Source organism: Portunus trituberculatus, chromosome 17 (assembly GCF_017591435.1).
Source record: "Portunus trituberculatus isolate SZX2019 chromosome 17, ASM1759143v1, whole genome shotgun sequence".
NCBI classification, from domain to species: domain Eukaryota; kingdom Metazoa; phylum Arthropoda; class Malacostraca; order Decapoda; family Portunidae; genus Portunus; species Portunus trituberculatus.
The window spans coordinates 32,364,667-32,385,885 of record NC_059271.1 but is presented as its reverse complement, the minus strand read 5'-3'; the positions used below and the strand labels follow the sequence as shown (position 1 = coordinate 32,385,885).

Genomic DNA, 21,219 nt, shown 5'->3' with positions numbered 1-21,219 from the left:
AATGAAGTAAAAGGTTTCTCATTTTATATGGTATCACACACGAGAACTTCTGTGAATAAAATGCTGAACATTCAAACGTGTCATTATATCTGATTTAAAATACGGATGATATCCATAAAATATTCTGTATCGCAACTGATTTGTCTGTCAGTACATGTGTTCGTGCCTGAAATCCACGTTTAATACTTACTAAAAGCTATTTAATTCATCTTATGAATACAGTTATTGTGATTCTCTCTCTCTCTCTCTCTCTCTCTCTCTCTCTCTCTCTCTCTCTCTCTCTCTCTCTCTCTCTCTCGTTTTATCGTTCTAATATTTTATTGTCAACAAGTGCCTATACGTACATGCTTGAAAATTATATAAAGATTTGATTAATCTGTGTTTGTATTATGATCCTTCATAAAGTGGTATATATTTGAATGTGTATGTGTTTTACACACACACACACACACACACACACACACACACACACACGTATGTTCATACATGCTTATAACATAGCATGCATTCAGCCTCTCCTGTCCATCACCTTTCTTGATGTGACAGACCAGTGTTTGCTTCGTAGACCAGATGCTGACAGATACACATTTTCCAAACAACCATGGGAGAGCTGGACTGCAAGATGGCAACTCTGATTTGGTCCTGTGTCTATTCGCTGTTAGGTAGACAGGATCCACAATAAATGTTAACTTCAATGAGACCAACTGGAAACGTGTGATGGCAAGGTGACAGGTAAGAACAGGTGTGTGTCATGACTGAGAATATCAACATTCACTCAATGATTTTTACCCACTGTAAGACAAAAGCCTCGTCAGCTGAACTCTTAACAACGCAGCAACGTGAGTGAAGAAATAACGTTTTTTCGTTACTATAAGGCCTATATTCTGAAACACTTCCGCGCCCCACTATCACTATTTTCAAAGGGCTCTAGTTGAAGTGACACGTGTTTTAAGGATGTTTCTGTGATTCGAATGACATGTTAACAAGTTTTCTGCACTCTTTAAAACTCAGCTAATTGTCTCCGTAGTCTTTGAAAATGGTGGCGGCGAGAGAGGAAAGCGTTTCTCAATATGGCACTAAGTGGTACCCGCTCCGTACATAATGTTTAAGGGAACTACTGCTTACCCGTATGTACTCTTTGGCTATCAGTGTTTATATGACAGCGTTTTCTCCTGGAAGTATGGACCTTTATGTGGAAGATATACTAAGAATAAAGTAAAAGTAAGATAGACAAATAAGAAATTAACCCAAATTTCGGTGGGTTTTTTGCTAGTAGGTTCATAGTTGTAAATTATGTTGTCCTGTATCACACACACAACCTTTTTGTCCCATATTTGTCGGTGAAGTGATGTTCATGCAATATGTACAGTGTTAATGGAATACCCTTTTCACCGTGCTGCATAATTCTTCCGTGATTGGTTATTCTTTGTTGTGGAATGACGTGTCGTGTTTTCTGTGTTTCCGTGACTGTTTCTGACATTTGCGTTACTGTTTATTGCCTGTCTTGTCACATTGTTCTTCATACGTGTCGCGATCAGCACTGTTTGCGATACACTTTATGATCTACTGTTGTGTGTTTACAATTCTTCCGCACTGTCATTTAACTATTAGTTGGTTTGTTGGCTTTGTATCTACCATAGCTTTAACCCCTTCAGTATTGGGACACATTTTAGCCTACAGATTTGTGTACAATTAGAATATTTAATTGAGATTAGGAAGGGTCTATAAAAGTCAGAAGTTTAATGGCCACAGTCTTCATTATTCTAACCCCATGAGTTTCTAAAGCAGTATGAAATCACCAAATAGTAAACAAAATGAATAAGGTAACGCACCATGGTACTGAAGGGGTTAAGAGAATTATTATTAGTAGTAGTGTGTAGCTATTTCGTTGAGTTTCAGACATTCAGTATAGTTAGTCAATCAGAAGGTTCACCACACGCAAACAATTCGGGTATATAATCTAATGTCTTCTTTTTTTTATTTATTTATCTACTTATTTACTTATTTATTTTCAAATTCGAGGATCAATATAAGGACAAATCTCAAGTAAAACCAAAATCGTCCTTTCAATATATTATGCATTGCACATTTCGCCAAGGATACAACTTTATCCCTTCAGTACCAGGACGCATTTCCATATTCATTCTGCTGACTTGTTGGTGCTTTTATACCGCTTCAGAAATTCATGTGGAGAATCAAAATAGACTATGGCAATAATCTTCTGATCTCCATAGACCTTTCCTTATGTAAATCGTCTAATTATACACAAAACTCAAAGCAAAAATGCGTCCCAGTATTAGAAGGTTTAGGACTGAACGGCTTCGAGACAAGGAACCGAAGCCCTGCCATCACGCTCGCCGCTACAGTCAGTGGAGGAGAGTGGTGTGGGTGGACGTGCGTTGGATTTCCTGCCTTCTCCAGCACTACTCGTGGTCATTGTGAAACGGGACTGCTGAGTTTTCACCTTAAGCATATTCCCAACCCCCCAGCAAGTAAGTTGAATAATATTTGAATGTGTAAGTAGGTATATTTCTTCTTGTGTGATGAGAGGTCTGTTGTGTCCCCGGTGACGCTGCTGAGCAGGGAAACTAAAGATGCCAAACATCACACACGTAACAATTCATTTCATTGGTTTGGCGTTTAGTAAGAATATATCATACAGATATTGAGCTGCTTCATTCTTATTAGATTAAGCATATAGTGCTCAAAATGGCAAGCTTTGATGCCTAGCAAAACGGAAATTGGTTTTAAGTGTTGGTGGCGGCGGCGGCAGGTGTGGCACCCCTGCTTCCTTGGCACTGCACTGCCCTAGCAGGATCCAGTGACAGTACACAGCTGTTAGAACATCTTTCCGCATAGTGCAGGGATTTCGGGAACACTTTACTTACCAAATATGTTGATTGGCACTATTATGCACCAGCAGTTTCATATCAGAAACCAATCCTGGACTCCTCGTATACCACCACTCACTCAACCACCAACTCGGTGCTGTCTTCACTACTTTCATAAATGATAGTTTTTGCCAACTTGTCACTGGTCACTTGAAATCTATTGAAATTATTCGGGCTAGCCTACATACTTAGCATCTCTTGAATTGGTCAATACTGAAGTCATTTAGAAAATAGTGATATGACAGAAGAATTGCAACAAATTTAAAATTGTCACTGTTTCTCAGCTATTTATTTTGAGTTATGTGTATATCGTTTTCATGTAAGTGGTACCAATGACACCCTGTGAGATAAGAGAGAGAAGTTGTACATTTGAACAGATTTCGTGTTTTTTTACAAATTATGGCTCAATCATTCATTTTTTAAGTCAAGCGTTTTGTGTGCAAGGTTTTCTGGTGTTTCATATCATAACAATAATTGAAAGAAAAGTATATTAGTACATTTATGAAGAAAAAGTACAGCAAATTTTGCAAAATAGACTACATTTTGTCACGCTCATTTACTTATTTACTTAATTATTTATTTACTTATGTTTTTTTTCACCTTGGAATTTTTCATTTCCTTAGGGACACAGCTCGGTGACAAGTGAAAATAATTAAAATTATCTGCGTGAGTACTAACTAGAGTTAATGGATAATATTTTAATGTTTAATTAATGCTAGGTATTGTTAATTTGTTCGTGTCTGTGTGATACATATCCAATGAGATTCAATACTTTAGATAGTTGCATTGCACTAAACAAATTTCAAGCGAGCAACAGTGCATGTTTGCATGAGAAAAGTTGAATTGCAATCATTCCAAAGCAGAATCAGTTTAGAAGCTATCATCATGAAATTATTTGGACATACAGTATACTATGAACATCTGTACCTTGCAAGGTCATGCTATCTAGGTAACATCATTTATTGAATATCATCCTATCTAATACCATTTGTTGACAGTCACTCACTCAGAAAGGAATCATTTGGTGTGGTCTTGAGTTAACTATGCAAAGAGAGTTTCCCCTAATACTGTGGTGGTCATGGTTATCTGCTTCCACGATAATATGTGGTTCAGCTGAAGCTTTACTGATAGACTAACTGCAAATAAAAATCTTTTTAGTGTACAGATTGAATACACGCATTGTTCTATAACGATACAAACTACTTGTGTTTTTTATACGTTAAGGTGAAACTGAAATTTGCTACGTCTTCGTATTTGTTCTCATCATCAGAGGGACATAATGAAGTATTAGTATCTTGAGTTTGTCTCGACTTAAGTACGCTTGCCTATTACTGCGTTTCTGAAGTGTTACTCCATTAAACCATGCACGTAAAGGCGTTTTCAGTAGCGTCACCGCAAGGCCAAACATTTTTGACTTCACGCTGAACAGGACAGTGCTGAGGACACCGTCGGACGTCGGTGGTGCCAGACGACCGTATCCCTGGGAGAAGTTATCGTACACATCAGTCCCCTGCTCCAGCACTGTGGTCAAGACGTAAACACAGCAGCAAAGTGGAAGAGTTTGGAGATTTATTCCTTGATGGGGAGTATTATAGGTCACCAGTGTTTCATCATTTGTATATGCCGAGGGCCGAGCAGCGCAATACTCATCAAAAACAAGAGGTCTTCAGTCCTGGAAGTGGTTTGATCTACGCGGGCTTGTTTTGAAGGTGTTCCATTGTAGATGTATGGCTGCGGTTTTCTGACACCTATATAATTGAATTACGTCAATAATTAGCAGATAATCTATTTTACCATCATTCATTACTTTATGATATAAGGATTTGCAAAAATATTATCATTTTTTCACCTAATAATAGAAAAGTAACTCCATTATTGTATCGAAGTCACGACTAGAAGTATGGAATCGGACAACACCCACAAGAAGGACGGATAGATGCGACATGTCACCAGCTACCACCAGCTCCTTAATTTATTTCACGCCGTATTTTTCATATCGGTTCTCTCCAGTATGCCGCACAATATGTAAACGTAAATCTACATCTACAGTACCCACTTCTATGGCCTAACATACATCTAACTATTCAGTTTTATTCGAAGTGTAACTCCTTCTTGATCTCATTCCATGAGGTTGATGGGGTTGCTCCACGCTGATTGGCTAAAAAGCGTTTGCCAAACGAGAGCAAACGCTTTGGAAAGGCGTTTGCTCGCGTTTGCGAAAACTTGCCTCCGTTTGACTCCGTTTGCCCCCAGCCGCGCCGCTACTGAAAACGCCTAACACCACAATGTTTTGAAGACTTGTCTGCACTCTGTTAGTGCAGACATATATATAACTCTCGCAGTCTATCAGCAGCTGCAAAACCTCATGACACAAAACTATCTGGTGGGAGGCACGGCACTCGCAGCGATGCAACAGGTGCAAGGTGTCCACTACTTGCTGTCGTTTCGTCATTCTGTAGTAGAGATGTACCGATACCAAATTTTGGCCGATTCCGATACCGATACCACCTAATTGGGCCGATACCGATACTACTACCGATACCGATACCACCGATACCGATACTACTACGTATACTGATTACTGCACTGGACACCAGGATGAGTTGGTGGACGGCGAGCGTTATCAGATGGGAGGCTTTGTTTTGGGGGATGCTGTGAGTCCTTCTGAGAACGTTTGTGAAATAGGAGCAATTCTAGAAGCTTTTTGAAGTCACTTGCAAAGGTAAATTACTCAGTAATTGGAATGAATATCTTCTCAGTCTTCTGATTCTTGTCAGTTATTTTAAATTCTTACTTCTTACTCCTTTAGCGACCATTTGGCCTTGTACATTTTCATTATTAATTTTATTGATGATATTTTGGCGATCAAAAATATTTTTTAAATTATTAAAATTGTAAAACAGACACAAATTAATAGCAAAAGAAACTCATTTTGTTGTGTATGTTTCTCTTTAATTAAATCTGACATCCTTTGATATTAATTCATTAGACATTAGTAGACCAATTCAGAAAATGAGCTTTCACCTAATCTTTTCAATTAAATAGAAAAAGTTTAGTTTATTCTAAATTTCTAGTGTATTGCTATGATCTTAAATAATTAATATGCAACAAATTATACACAATGCACATGATTACAAAACAGAATCATTACTTTCTTAGTTATGGAATTTTTACATCCTTAGGTTAACTCAAAAATTAAACTTGCATTAAAATTAATATACATATATAATTCGAGCTTCCACCTATTCCAGTATGATATCTTGGAAAAGGCTACCACTACCACTGTTAATTATAAATCAAATAAGAATATGCTGTTATTTACAATAATGCAAAATGCCTAACTATATATATATATATATATATATATATATATATATATATATATATATATATATATATATATATATATATATATATATATATATATATATATATATATATATATATATATATATATATATATATATATATATATATATATATATATATATACCAAATCATTTTGTTGGATTCTCAATATCTGAAGTTTGACATTCTTAGATTATAGTTCAAAAACATAAGCTTTTCACCTGTGTGAACTTTGTGTGGGTGGAGGAGCAGCGTCTGACTGAGAGACAGTGAGAATGCGTGGTGACTCATGACAGACCGTGTGACAGGATGCCGGAGTTCAGCCTATACGCGTTTCATACACGTCCAATTTAGAGGTTGTGGCTTATTACCACAGAAAACAGTATTCTATGACATACGGTAATCACCACGGAAACTTAATACGCCGTATTATATTAATTTGGTATCATCAATATCTTATATCGAATATATCACTAAGTAGTAAATTCCTTTTAGGTATCGGAAGTATCGGCATAAAATAAGCCGATACCGATACCAAAAAAAAAGGGCCGATACCGCCGATTCCGATATCGATCCATCGGTACATCTGTATTCTGTAGTCTATGGGTTACGTGCAGTTCGTATCTTCTGGAAGAAAATATTTTTATATGTAAATCAGGTGTTCTATTCCGTTGAATTGAGAATTTTTTTTTTTTTTTTTTTTTATTTAGGTGTCAGTGCATTAAGCAAATTTCTCCCTCTCTCTCTCTCTCTCCTCTCTCTCTCTCTCCCTCTCTCTCTCTCTCTCTCTCTCTCTCTCTCTCTCTCTCTCTCTCTCTCTCTCTCTCTCTCTCTCACACACACACACACACACACACACACACACACACACACACACACACACACACACACACACACACACACACACACACACACACACACACACACACAGTCACAAACACACACTCAGACGTAATATAAATCGTTAACAGATCTCACCGTTGCCTGTGTTCGTTGCCTTCATAGTTTCTATGTTGACGTGGATCTATTTTTGATAGACTTACCCAAGCAATCTACGTAAGGAAAGGCCGAGTTTCTGCAGAAAAAGTGTTGCAAATTAGAAAAAAACGATTATCAAAATATAACCTGGTATTACAAAAAAAATACGTTCATATTAGTCACCGCTGTCAGTTTTTATAATTTATTTTCATCACTGATAAATTTCCACCTACTACTACACTCACTACAGTCAATATTGCCATTACCTTTATATCAAGATATTTGTCCCTGTCCTTCGACTAATTCTATTGGCTCTGTAAAGAGACTAGCAACTGAGTGGGAGTGGGCCATTTTTCTTTATATTTTTGCTACGCTAGTTATCCTCTCTTACTTAAAATTAAAGAAGAAAAAATACTGACCGGTCTTAAGGAAACGGACAAGCTTCGCTGACATACTCTCACTTATCATTCCGTGAAATGACTCTCTCTCTCTCTCTCTCTCTCTCTCTCTCTCTCTCTCTCTCTCTCTCTCTCTCTCTCTCTCTCTCTCTCTCTCTCTCTCTCTCACACACACACACACACACACACACACGGCCCAGTAGCTCATTGGTTAGAGCGCTGGCTTCACAAGCCAGAGGACTGGGGTTCGATTCCCCGGCCGGGTGGAGATATTTGGGTGTGTCTCCTTTCACGTGTAGCCCCTGTTCACCTAGCAGTGAGTAGGTACGGGATGTAAATCGAGGAGTTATGACCTTGTTGTCCCGGTGTGTGGTGTGTGCCTGGTCTCAGGCCTATCCGAAAATCGAAAATAATGAGCTCTGAGCTCGTTCCGTAGGGTAACGTCTGGCTGTCTCGTCAGAGACTGCAGCAGATCAAACAGTGAATTACACACACTCACACAGACACAAAACTGCATTTCTGTAACGTTTTCGTGTCGGTTTGTTTTCTTTTCTTGCACTGGGACAAAGATGTCGAAAAAAAAAGAAACAATTAAGTAAAACGTACTTCACTATAGAAGATAAAGAAAAAACATGAACTAAGTATTATGAAAATTAAAAATCTAAATGACAGTGCAAACACTTAAGTTACGTACAGTCCAGCGCCGCCCTTCACCTACGTGAGACCTGAGCCTAGACCAGGTTAGGACCACCTGAGCAGGAAGACCTGTTGGCTGACTCAAGCAGCCAATCGACCCCCTAACGTCTGACAACGGAAAAACTTGAGCCTAAGTGGAGCTCGAACACAGGACTATGGAATAGTAGTTGTGTGTGCTTCCATTGCGCCAGCCACACCCTGCTGGTATCCATTATATAGGCAAGCTCATATTGGCTTTGTCGTGATCTGTGTGCCACACTTAAATGAAGTAATATGTTATTCATCATGCTTAATCGATGGATCGGTAGAAGAAATGTCTAGAAACCTGAATGTAGATTCGGAAAAATTAATTAGTTGTAATCACGTTCAGTCTACAAAGTATAGTACAAATGTAGCATATACTTAGTGTTGAAAAAACTTGTATAATTTAGAGTTAATCATAGGTAACTGAAAAAGGTAGATTAATGCTATAATTTTCCTTTCAGTGAATAGCATAGTCTTACAAACCTGATGATCTTCCTTTCGGTTTTGGCCAGTCTGTCTTTCAGTCATTTTCGCCGAGGAATATACCACAATATTAAAGACGCAAGTGCACATTAAAGCAATACCGGATACTGAAAAAAATAAATCAGTTAGTATAAATTTGTATAGTCAGGGAATGAAGTTAATGTGTATAACATTTATCCGCCGCATGTAGATCCTGTTGATCAATCACTAGAAGTTGTGCTTGTTGTTCATTTCATTTAATCATTGTGTCACACTTCGTGTGCTTCTCATTGTCATGGCTTTGACCTTTATCTAATCAATGCTATCTATAGCTTTTATCGTATCGCTATTCAGACACCATATTCTTAAATATTTCACTTCATCAATCGTTTTTCTCCTACTTATAATCAACACCCATGTAATTACTGTAGCGGAATGTTCTCACATCTGTGACAAAATCGTTGGATAAAATGAAAACTCACCAATTGTGATGTATGTCACTACGGTATTAAAGCCTTGGAGTATATCTGACTCATTTTCACAGTTAACACCATCAGACAGGTACAGGCGGAGGTGAGTCACACCCCCCTTACTTCTCACAGTCAGGTGGGGCCTTGGTATTTTATTGGTCATGTTAGTCCCTTGGTCGCCTTCATCTTTCTATGAGAGAATAAGTGGCGTCTTAATATCGTCTTCAGCTTTCACTTTCCATTGGTGTTCATGCTCTCTCTCTCTCTCTCTCTCTCTCTCTCTCTCTCTCTCTCTCTCTCTCTCTCTCTCTCTCTCTCTCTCTCTCTCTCTCTCTCTCTCTCTCTCTCTCTCTCTCTCTCTCTCTCTCTCTCTCTCTCTCTCTCTCTCTCTCTCTCTCTGAACAATGAAGAAGTGTGTGTGTGTGTGTGTGTGTGTGTGTGTGTGTGTGTGTGTTTCATGTACCCTTTCTTGTGAGTCCGCAAATGGGTTCTTCATCACACTGTCGGTGTCGAGTAAATTTGTGTTTTGCAAATAGTACTAAAATTTTGCTCAGTATAAAAGCACCTGCATCTTCCATTACGTCATGCAACAAATCACGTTCAGCTCCTGCTTTGCTCTTCAACATCCATATAGATTTTTTTTTTTTTTTTTGCTCTAGTAGTATTCACTCAGGTCGGTTTATTGTTTACATTTAGATTTCATTTTAATAATCTTTCCCTTCTTATTTTATTCTTTCCCATCTAAGTGAATTCGTATTTGTTATTTGTCATTTATCATCTCTGATTCCATGTTTACATCTTGCATCTAGTGAGTACATTCTTACAAAGAATGGAGGAGAAATTTTTCACTGTCCACATCGAGTAGTGAAGAAAAGAAATCTTACTTCATTGATGTTGATTATAGAGTGCGAGTCTTTCTGCCAAGTTTTTATTCTGAGAGTAGTGTTGGCGAATTCTTTTCGAGACTCAGGCGAAGTCTTGTGATCTACAATCAAGCTGCCATTCCCTGTCACCTCCAGCAACTGATTGCTTTGCAGTGGTTGGAGTTGAATAGTCACATTGCTTTCCTTCACATCCCATTCAGGCGAATCTGTGAGAAGAAAAAAATCTAAATTCTGATCTCTTCTTTTTTTCCGAGTCTTACTTTTCTTGATTACTTGTGTAAGATGTAATGTTAATCATCTATTTGCCGGTTGAAAGTAGCGAACGCGCTACAAAAAGATAATGATAGACAAATTATAAAGAAATCTTCTACCATACTCTTTGAAGAAATAAGGAGGCTAAAATAAGGTAAAATTCTTGGATTTTTTTTTTTTTCAAAATTATTGGAAAAATATTGTTTTAATATTTTTCTGCATTATACAGTACATAAGATTACGACATTTGTTTCCTTTAAACATTGTAATGAAAGTCCTTGAGTGACTTTTGCCATCGCACACACACACACACACACACACACACACACACACACACACACACACACACACACACACACACACACACACACACACACGTAAAACTCACTTCCAGACTGCACAGTTACCTCCAGAACAGACTGCAAAATTGCCCCGAAGGAAGACTTTAGCAAGCAGCAAATCCAGAGTCAGGGCGAGTAAGGACACTTCGTCATTCCCGTTGGTCCACTGCAAAGTTATTTTTTTGTCTATGGCCCTCACCTTCAGCCTGTTCCAGCCCTCGGGGATGACGATGGGCAACGAATAAGTAATGTTGGAGTGTGTATTTTTTCGAGTTTTGTAATGCGTGGTGTGATGGTTGTTCGTCTCTAAAATATCTCGATGATAAAAGTAATCATGATTTTGAAATGATAAATGTATATATAGAGGACTATCGGGTGTGATGTAACTCAAGACATCGGCGTTCATGGATGTGTGAAAATCCTTCCCTTCCACAACGGTACATTCTGAAAAGAATTCCCACATCGTAAAAAAAAGTTAATTATATAAAAAGTAAAGAATTGTATCAATGTGTGTGTGTGTGTGTGTGTGTGTGTGTGTGTGTGTGTGTGTGTGTGTGTGTAATTCACCTCGGTCGTCTGCTGGTCACCCAGCCAGTCTTCCCCATTACGGAGCGAGCTCAGAGCTCATAGACCGATCTTCGGATAGGACTGAGACCACAACACACTCCACACACCGGGAAAGCGAGGCCACAACCCCTCGAGTTACATCCCGTACCTATTTACTGCTAGGTGAACAGGGGCTACACATTAAGAGGCTTGCCCATTTGCCTCGCCGCGCCGGGACCCGAACCCGGGCCTCTCGCTTGTGAGGCGAGCTTGCTAACCACTACACTACGCGGTGTGTGTGTGTGTGTGTGTGTGTGTGTGTGTGTGTGTGTGTGTGTGTGTGTGTGTGTGTATTATAATCTACTTAGTTCATTGTTAGTCTGATGCTGTAATATCTACTTTTATATACAAAAATATCGCTGATGCTATCAAGTATAACGTGATTTGCTTCAAGTTATTAATCAATTTGTCAGTTGCTGTGTTAAGAGGAAGGTTGGAGAGGAATATCTGACTGCGTAGTAACAACTAGTAAGCATCCGGAGCGGTATTATCAAAGAATCTTAAATATGGAAATTTATTTTTAGCGAACTTTTATCTTGATTTTTATCTTAACCTCCTGAAGTGATCTTAGAATTGGTCTTAGATTTAAGGCACGTCCGGAGGTGGATTACCTTTAAGATTTACGTTGACACCAGTTTAATAAAGATGGCCGACAGCCAATGACCCTAATCCTGCCTCCTCAAGATTCACCAACCTTAATAATGTTCTAGGTGACATGAGTGAAAAACTTCTTGATATGATAGACTACACCTGCAGGAATGTCATATGTGGCAGACTTGGCGGGAGAGCCGGGGAGAGCTTAGAGAGACGCACTGGAAGAATTGGTGTGTTGACGCTACTAATGAAAGCATTAAATACAGTGTTATTTAGCCAATATGGAATACAGCTCTCCAGCAATTATTTCCCTTGAGTCTTCCGGTGTTCTATTTTTGGCGTGTTTCACTTACCTTCTATGTAACAGAGCCCCATGCAGCATTTTTATTTTCATGCTGGTGAATGGTGAAGCCAATCAAACTATGTTTCTTCATAATAATTACTGTATGAGAAAGGAAAGTCTTGCCATGGGTCTAGCTGGGTTTCCTGCAGTGACGGCTCTTACATAGGCACTGTGGAACTGCAGCATTCCTTATTTCCACTTGATATTATCGATGAAAATTATTTTTCTTTAGTTCTTTCTTTATACTTGTACAATATATTATTTATAATCCTTAAGTTTAATGTCAGTAGCAATCCCTCGGTTAAAAAAAGAGTATATATAAAAATCTTTGTATGGAACTGCGCACATCGCAGTTCCAGCGGCGTGGAGTTTGGCTGCTTTGCACATGTGTACACAGGAAGCTGCACGCAGAGCTGTGAGGGAGAGGGAACACTGTACCTTGGCGCGCTGGTGAAAGGTGCTATTTATTTTTTACTCCGAGTGTGTTGTGCTTAAAGAAAAAAATAACGGTGTGCCAAGGAGAAAGTCATTCATATTTTCGCACAAATTAAAACAAGAATTGATTTATTTTTTGAATGAATGGATCGAGATTGACCTGTGACAATTTAGATTATAGTAATAAAAAAAATTGATTTTCTTCTTTTAGGATACTATCAAGTTTCTGAATGAGTTTTCTTATACATGTGTGTTCTCTTTTATAAAATATCAAAACAAGGGGTAAGATTTTTTAAGAGCAGCACCCCCACTAATTTTTAGCTACGAGCCGCCACCTGTTCCTTGTATTGGCCCTTTCAGCCTTACGGGTCGTCATCTCTTTTTGAACCAACGAAATAAGGGTTAGGAATGAGGCGCTACTTAATGGGGAGAGTGGGGCAGCTTGGCTCAAGGCTAAAGGTTGTAAACACTGAGACAAAATACATGCGGCTTGCGCTTGATGGAATCTACTTATACATATATTCATATTTATGAGCTCATATCCTTACAAAATGAATGATAAATTATTATCTTTGTTATTTAATCAAAAAAATGTAAAAAGATTGCAGTATTAACTTGAAATTAAGAAATACAAGATTTTACTGTTTTATTCCTACACCACTTCATACTGTGACTTAATATTTCCTCCCAACATATCTAGACCAAGGTTAAGACTTAGATTTCATCTTAGATGTATGTACATCTTATATCTTAAGGAGCCTTAAAGCTGTGTCTCAGTATGAGTCTAGATGTAGAATTTTTAAATGATAGTATGAAGTGGTGTAAGATCAAACCAGTGAAATTTAACAAGTATTGATTTCGTGGTTTTATGCCGTTTTTGATAGTTTTTTTCGTCAAATAAAAAGAATAATGATGTAGGTTTATTTTCAGGGATTTCAGTGCATGATTTCATTGAATTTTATTGATAACGTAGATCCCATGTAAGACGCAATTATTTTTTTCATTGTTTACCACTAGTCCCGTCAATTTTGAAGAACACCCGTCTTTCCCTCTCTTACTGACGCTCACCCGATTATTCGCCGCCGTCATGGATGCAAACGCAGTGCCAGTGGAGCTTGCTTGACAAATTTTATCATTGTTGCAGGCCGTATCAGAGGGTCAAGGGTGGCAGAGATAACATTGCTGATGGCTGGCTAGGAAGGCCCAAGATCATCACTGCTGCACTGCTGCATTTTCCCGGTAGCTAAATAATTTAAGGTAATAACCACCTTCATTTCTGGCGTCAGCGCAGCACTCCTTCCTGTGGAGTTCTCCAAGGCATCTCTCATCAGGTCGGTTGCAAAAAGTACTCGTGCCCGAGCCAGTCTGTACCTTTTCAGTAACTCAGAGTCATTCAGCTCACTGAGAACATCCCTGCGAGGCTGATAAATCTTGAGACGGCTGGGTATGGCTGTCTGCCATCTTTGTTTTAAGTGGTTTTAACGTAACTCATAAAGATACACCACCTCCGAAGGTCACTTAAATCTAAGAGCAATTTCAAGACAGACCCAGGAGGTTAAGATGGAAACTAAAAGAAAATTTCATCTAACAAATTCCATAGTTAAGATTCTTTATCAATACGGTCCCAGATTTAAGACTCCTTAAGAGACAAGAGACATATTAAGACAAAATCTAAGAATCTTTGTTGATACGGCCCCACTTGACATCGGCGATGGTCTATTCACTTATTAGTGGATGAAGCAAGAAATAGACATGAGGTTACTGAAGGAAGTAGGAAACAAGATTAATGTAAGAAGATTGGGAGACACTAATTCTTCGAATGCATGAGTGGTTTAAAGGGTGGGAAATATTACCTTATGTAAAACTGTGCACCATATCATATGGAAAAAAAATAAATGAATACGCAACGTTACCATAAATACCAAGGGCAATGATATATCAGCTAAAAGCTAACAATTAGAGTGAGACGCAATTCATATTACCCCCACCATCACACCCCTCCCGCCCTCTCTTTCACTCACGGTCGCTAGTGTCTACGGCCAGCTGGCTGAACGGCAGCAGACCAAAAAACAACACTCCAGTGGGGAACAACATCTTGGAAACCAAAATATATTCTTTCCTGGCGGTGCAGCAAGTCTGGTGTCCAGTCAACACTCCAAACAATATCAAACTGACGTCTACGGACTTTTACTGGCAACTTAATCTAATCAGTCGTTTTATCATACGGAAGTCAGAGACCACCTCGTTTTATCAGTACTATTTGTGCTGTCATTTAAAAAAAAATCATGATAACTATTTTGTTTGTGTATTCTAAAATATTAGTAATTCAAATATAGCAGACAAGTTTATATCTGACAGTTGTGTCAAACACTGTATAAAGATTACCGTCTCGACTGTCTTAGTGTAGTGATACTTACATCACCGACATACGAACGCTTAGTACTGGCTTAGCAACATGATTATGCAGTAGAGGTACCAAGACATCCTGACGCAAGGTTTATTGTCCTACGTTGCGCCGCGTAACCATCGGCATCATCAGGTCACAGGGAGATGTAGAGCATCCGTATTATCGTTCTAACTCTACCGTACACCGTTATCACTTCCTCAACAAATACGAAGCAAATGTAGACCTTTAACATTTTCAAGATTTTGAAAGATGCAACACTATATATTCATAGCAGACTGTCGGTTTTGGCTTATTTATTTCTTTGACGAACATTGCTGCACAGCTTTTGTTAATCATCGTACAATGATATGTTTGTCTACAGGAAGTCAAAATAACTGAAAATAACTGAAAGATAGAACAGTCATTTGTACCACCCGTGCGTATGTTTTCTTTTATGTTCTCGCAAGACAACTAAACTATGGAATTTCCTCTCAAAAGAAAAATAAAGAAGATCTCTGAGAACAGTACAGGACATTGATCTCAATATTGATGAAGAAGCTGATGAGCGCAGAACACTGACGTCCTGAGAGGTTTCTAATCACGATCCCAAAATCTGAAGCCTTTTTCAATTATGAAGTAATGATGTTTAATGTGGAACCAATAAATCAATGGAAAATTAATAAAGAAAGCATTAGATTAACAAAGAAACATTGTGTGTTTTATTTACACTTCATTTATACTTTAGGGTTACATATTATTATAGGTTTAGAATGATACATTTTTTAGAACATGTTCACTTTATTAGTCAAGTAAATGTTTTTTCGTTAAAAGAATGAAAGTTTTGGGCCAAAACCCCTATCCCTCTATTATCCATTATTTCTTATAGGGAAAATAGTTTTCTTGTGTGATTTCAGTTTGTGCGATGCCTGTAGGAACCCATATATCGCACAAAACGAGAAATACCTGTAAATCAAAGTTGAAATTTCAAAAGAAAAGATACTGATGTGCCACAACAAGAGTGGACTGGACGCGCACCTCGCAGAGCAGAGTTTGTGTGAAGCACCAAGAAGTTGCCAGACTTGACTCAGAAAAAAAATTAGAAATAAATAAAACACTAATGAAAACCTTTATTGAGGTAGAAATGAAATGTACAGGCTGCCATAATGTAGTGGACAAAACCTAAAGCCTCCGAGAACACATGTATGTTTTAGTAAGCGTGAGATAACTGATGGAAGGAAAATGAGGAAACTGTCAAACAACACTCACTTGTGATGGCAACATGTTCCAAGACAATGTGCTAAAATTATTATCGACCTTGGTGAATATGAAATATATGTCAGTTTGATGAAATACATGTTCACATGAAATGAACACGACAAAGTAGATGACAATCTACATATATATGTACTACATGAACCATGATCTTGAGTGAAGCATTGTCTTCCAGTAAAGAAGGCTGCATCTCTCAATTTAATTAGGCGCTCGGTACGGTTATTTTCCCTCCTAAGCCTACAGAGTCACCCAAGCCCACCTTGTTCACCTTGGCTCTCCTTAACATACCATCCTACCATGTTACATTATGTTCCTCTTTAAATCTACTTCCCATTGTAAATATCGAGTTCAAAATCATCATAATTGTCAGTCGAGGAATGATCACTGTTCTCGTAGATGTGTGCAGAGGGAGGCATCCATGGCTGCAGTGTAATGTGTGTCGGGTGAAGGACGCCTGGAGCGGGACGGGGCTCAAGGTACAGAGGTGATTCCTTCCGTGGTTTTGTTGGACTCTCGGTGATATGATGCTTTTGCATTCCTTTCCTTTGTGTCTGTAGGAAGAACGAAGCGTCAGACCGTCAGATGAAGAGTAATCAGAGTATGTTTTCAGACTATAATATGATCAATCTATCGAGTCTTGTCAAAGAATAAAACAAAACATTTATTCAATTTATCATACATACTCTTACACGTGGTGTTTGTTCACAATGTAATCTGGTTTGCCTCTTCTTCAGATGGAGGAGACAGGAGACGCACAGTGTGATCAAGAGGACCACCAGCACCGTGGCCAGGAACAGAGAGAGACGGTAGACCTGAGCGCAGTCCTGACTTCCACCTCCTGTAAGTATTGGAAAAAATTATCTATAAAGACATTGTTAAGCCTTAAACTTATCACCATTTACGAACACTAGATATAATATTGAGATAGTTATTCCGTCTTCAGAAATGTCACTGATTCATTCTACAAAACAATTTTTCCTCATTCCTTTAGTTAGACTCATGACATTTGTCCTCACCACTAGGGGAGGCGGTGGCGTAGTGAAGAAGGTGGTGAGCGTTGGATTGGGCAGACGTCCATGCTTAGGTTCAAATCCCACAACATACTGCTTTGAAGCTTTGCCATTTGTCGAGTGGTTTAAAGTTACCTACATGTCACCATGATACCCAAGTTCTACGTGGTTACACCAAAGATGCGCTTGGGTGGTGATATGGGTCCTAATATGGGCACCACTATGAATAAAATTGCCTGCACCACTAATGGGCGGAAGCTGAACAGCGCTTCCCACATATACTCAAGTATGTCTACAGGCACTATAAGCCATAACATACAAATAAAAAAAACTCGTACCAAGACACAAGTTGCAAAGAGATTGCGTCTCCCTTGAACTGAAAAAAAAAAAAAACATTTCTGAACAAAAATCTAAGTTTTCAAATAATAGAAAACGTAATCCTTACAAGGATCATTCGCAGTAGAGTATTATAGGCTCCAGGATAAGAAGAAAGTAAAAATCATTATTCAAATCATGAGTTAGCTATAGAATATATTTGTACCTGACTGCGCCTTCTTGGTCTTATGTGTCTTAGGCGGACACTCCTGAAGATGGATGCGTTGCGTTACAGTGAAGGTGGCCCCGTTTTCACTTGACAAGGACAAAGTTGGGACGGTGCAGCCCACCTCCACAGTCATCCCACATACAACTGCTACCAACTGTGGCGGCGAGATTAAATTGGTCTTAAGGGAGAGGTGAGATAAACTTCAAGAAAAAAAAAATCATGAGAAAACATTGATTGGAGCGTACTGAATACCCATATCTTGCCACAACTCACCACGGCGGGCGTAGCTCCAGGAGTGCCCCTCACGGTGAGGCTCAAGGAAGGCTGAGATAGAGAAAGCTCATGCAAAGTAAGACTGACGTTTCCGACCGTGAGCCGCGGTGTGACGATGGTATCAGCTTGGAGTGTGAAATGGAGGGCGTCGTGGCAGCGTGGCGCGGCAATGTCTTGGGTGTTGGCTCCCACCTCCCACATGGGGGTCGCTGTGGGGATAGTGACGAATAAAGATGAGTTTGACACAACTAACAGTTAAAGCGTATGTCCATCGATGAGTTACTTTCACTGCCCCAAAAAATAGAACGCGTTTCCTTATCTTGCAATCATTGGTATTGTTGTCCCACTTTCCTTCTAGCGAATTACTAGTGTCTCCCATCTATCCCTACTTATCTTGCCAGAGGATTTTACTCTAAGTATTTTGAGTTGATACCATCAACCTACAGTTCTTTCATTCCATCCTTGTAACTTAAGACATCTGTTTCTTTCTACCTTAAATACTGTTTACTCCCTTGGAAACGTTTTTTTCCCACTACGCTTGCTACGAATATTGTCAATAACTGATGTTGCAGTTTGGAGCTCATTGTTTTCTTGTTTTTCCCAACATAAGAAAATTTCACCTCACTCTTTCAAAGACGGAATTTTGATCCTTGAAGAAAGTGAGATATTTTATCCTCTCTGATTCCACTAATTCCTTTCTTCTAATTAGGCATCGCATGTGTTCTCTCATTACATAACTGTTTTGTTACCGTGTTTTCCTCACAGTCTTTGTTCGTTATCTATTTTCTGTTTTATTTATAGATTTGTTTATTTATCTATCTTTTTTTAAACCTGTTGGTAACAAAGCCCCTCTCGTCTGGTCCCGCCCGTTAAGACGTAATACTAACGCGTGCTGCAGGAAGGTTCGAGGTGGTCCATGACAAGCTTCAAGCAAGTGGGGGACTTGCGAATGCTCCTGCTCACCCACGTGTTGTTGTGGTCGTCAGTGATGTCAAGGTGGTTGCTGTGTATCACTAAGCGAAACTGACGCCATTCTGAACACACTGGCCATGGTACTGGCTCACTTGTCTTTTCCGCTTTGAATTCAGACGCGTGGATGGTGACGTGGGTATGGTTACACTCAATTTTCAACAAAGGAAGGTCTTTGTCATAAAGAACAACTGTTAGGAAAGAATGCACCTCAATGCCAGTAATGAAGCCCCAGAATCTGATTGTGAGCTGCTGGTTCTTTACATCCAGTCTACTGGAGGGAGTGACGCGACAGTCTGAAAAATATATCAAAATGATAATAACGATAATAATGATGTTAATAATAATAATGATAATAATAATAATAATAATAATAATAATAATAATAATAATAACAAACTGCAAATGCCGCTTTTGGTTGTTCCGTAGCATGTAACAATTCAACGATTATTTCAAGTACACGCACAGTACATTATATGCCCTAACGGTTAAACATCAGGGAAGATACTAAACTTTATCAACTCTCGTCATCGAATGTACTAGGATCAAACAAAATTTGCAGTTTTAAGAGGTAGGTTTCAAGATATTTGTCCCTGTCTTTTGAATAATTCTTAATTTCCTTAAGGGAACTGACATTCCTTTTCAAAGTAGAAGCAAGAAGCTTGGATCTGTACACTCTTTGATTAAATGTTGGGAGGCATCAAGTTCAGTTTTGATCATTTTTGTACCCGACAAAACCGTAACGTATGAAATAAAAAGAAAACATCGAAATGATAACAGTTATTCACGAGAAAAACATTCAATAATTTTCTTTTCTTTCTTTTTACCTGGAGAGACGATGGGAATCACTAACACCACTCCAATGAAGACCAGGGAAGACGGCAACATTTTGCTCTCATCCACGGCAGCGACACGCGTGATGATTGAAGCAGTGGCCCACGTGCTGTAGTGTCCCGAGTTGTGGAGAAGCGAGTACTCATAACTACTGCAAGACTGACGTCACATCCCGCACTCCTGATTACACCTGATTTTCACAGTTTACTCCCTCATGGTTGTACTCCCTATAGTACCAGATATGAATTACCTAATATAAAGAGATTGAGCGTTTTTTTACAAAGATGTTGTGTATAGCAGCTATGCGTGGGACTTAAGGCTCGTATTCTCAAACACTTTTGTGCTTCACCTCAATTATTTCAAAAGTCTTTAATTAGATTTATAGGAGTACTTTAAGGTACGGCTTTACGGCTCATTATTAACAGGAGAAACGCTCTAGAAAACCCGGTTAACCAATCTCTGTGGCCTTGGAAAATAGTCGTGGTGAAAGAGCAAAGTGTTTCTGAATATGGACAGGAGACAGACGCGACACAATGTCCACCTCACAAGGGGAATAACAATTATACATGAAAATTAGACCAATATTGTTTCGTAAATGTTTTTTTTTTTTTACTTTCACTTTCCCAAGATGCGTCTCAGCGCTGACCTGAGTGACCACGAGTACCAACACACAGCAGTTGATATTTTTCTGAGTGAATTTCATGACTCAGAAAAAAATTCGTGAGTGATTAGAGGAACGGGAGATCAAACGGTAATGGTGTATTTTTATTTGTTCTGTTTTTGCACCTTGTCCCATTATTTTTTTCTTTTCATTGTATTAGTCATCGTTGTCGTCGTCGTCATCGTCGTTGTTGTTGTTGTTGTTGTTGTTGTTGTTGTTGTTCCTTTTTGCACGCCTCGTCATGGTCGTCACCGCCTTCTCCCTCCACTGTTTTTACCTTATTAGCTTCATGAAGTTATTTTTAGTATTTCCGTTAGTTGAAATATCTTACTTCCGGATCCATATCTTGTTTTTGAGGCAGGATTCTCCCTGTGTGTTTTCCTTGTTTTCACGCAGTGCAGATAGATAGGAAGTCTTTCAAGGAAGTAGCAGCCATCCCTGTAATATAACGGGATGGCGTTCCAACAAATAGTATGGATGAAAAAACTATACATTTAAAGCCTTCTTATTACATGTGTTGAACTGAGAACTTTTTGTTTATGTATTTG

The 21,219-nt window shown here is 38.8% G+C and overlaps 2 protein-coding genes and 1 long non-coding RNA gene across 7 annotated transcripts in view; 1 reads left to right on the top strand and 2 right to left on the bottom strand.

The window, feature by feature from the left end:
• Window positions 1-2,357: 2,357 nt before the first annotated feature.
• LOC123505087 overlaps window positions 2,358-21,219 on the top strand; it is a 33,877-nt gene continuing 15,015 nt past the window's right edge. For both annotated transcript variants that reach the window (XR_006675045.1, XR_006675046.1), the window contains exons 1-2: window positions 2,358-2,492; window positions 17,115-17,220. This is a non-coding gene — a long non-coding RNA (uncharacterized LOC123505087). The remainder of the gene's footprint in view (window positions 2,493-17,114; window positions 17,221-21,219) is intronic.
• LOC123505085 lies at window positions 3,337-14,877 on the bottom strand. 4 transcript variants are annotated; one of them, XM_045256136.1, is made up of 7 exons: window positions 14,744-14,877; window positions 10,811-11,188; window positions 10,152-10,357; window positions 9,280-9,457; window positions 8,819-8,925; window positions 7,218-7,314; window positions 3,337-4,639 (listed from the first exon to the last, which is right to left on the bottom strand). In XM_045256136.1, exons 1-6 carry the CDS (start codon window positions 14,814-14,816, stop codon window positions 7,279-7,281), a joined length of 978 nt encoding a protein of 325 aa, XP_045112071.1. In that variant the 5' UTR covers window positions 14,817-14,877; the 3' UTR covers window positions 3,337-4,639; window positions 7,218-7,278. The 4 variants fall into 4 exon arrangements, with proteins under 4 accessions (XP_045112071.1, XP_045112074.1, XP_045112073.1 ...); XM_045256138.1 differs by lacking the exon at window positions 3,337-4,639 and adding an exon at window positions 6,692-6,863; XM_045256135.1 differs by lacking the exon at window positions 3,337-4,639 and adding an exon at window positions 6,694-6,866.
• LOC123505084 lies at window positions 16,223-20,110 on the bottom strand. The gene is made up of 6 exons (XM_045256134.1): window positions 20,004-20,110; window positions 19,095-19,472; window positions 18,208-18,416; window positions 17,932-18,088; window positions 17,064-17,218; window positions 16,223-16,931 (listed from the first exon to the last, which is right to left on the bottom strand). The coding sequence occupies exons 1-6, from the start codon at window positions 20,062-20,064 to the stop codon at window positions 16,704-16,706; spliced, it is 1,188 nt and encodes a 395-aa protein (XP_045112069.1). The 5' UTR covers window positions 20,065-20,110; the 3' UTR covers window positions 16,223-16,703.

Excerpts from the sequence above, each read along its gene's own strand:
- LOC123505085 (XM_045256136.1), bottom strand. The coding sequence starts at position 14,816 with ATGTTGTTCCCCACTGGAGTGTTGTTTTTTGGTCTGCTGCCGTTCAGC. Across the intron at positions 9,458-10,151 it reads CTATAATCAACATCAATGAA|AAAGATGAAGGCGACCAAGG; the intron begins GTAAGATTTCTT and ends ATTCTCTCATAG. Across the intron at positions 7,315-8,818 it reads ACCGAAAGGAAGATCATCAG|AAACTCGGCCTTTCCTTACG; the intron begins GTTTGTAAGACT and ends CTTTTTCTGCAG.
- LOC123505084 (XM_045256134.1), bottom strand. The coding sequence starts at position 20,064 with ATGTTGCCGTCTTCCCTGGTCTTCATTGGAGTGGTGTTAGTGATTCCC. Across the intron at positions 19,473-20,003 it reads GATTCCCATCGTCTCTCCAG|ACTGTCGCGTCACTCCCTCC; the intron begins GTAAAAAGAAAG and ends TATATTTTTCAG. Across the intron at positions 16,932-17,063 it reads AACAAACACCACGTGTAAGA|ACACAAAGGAAAGGAATGCA; the intron begins GTATGTATGATA and ends TTCTTCCTACAG.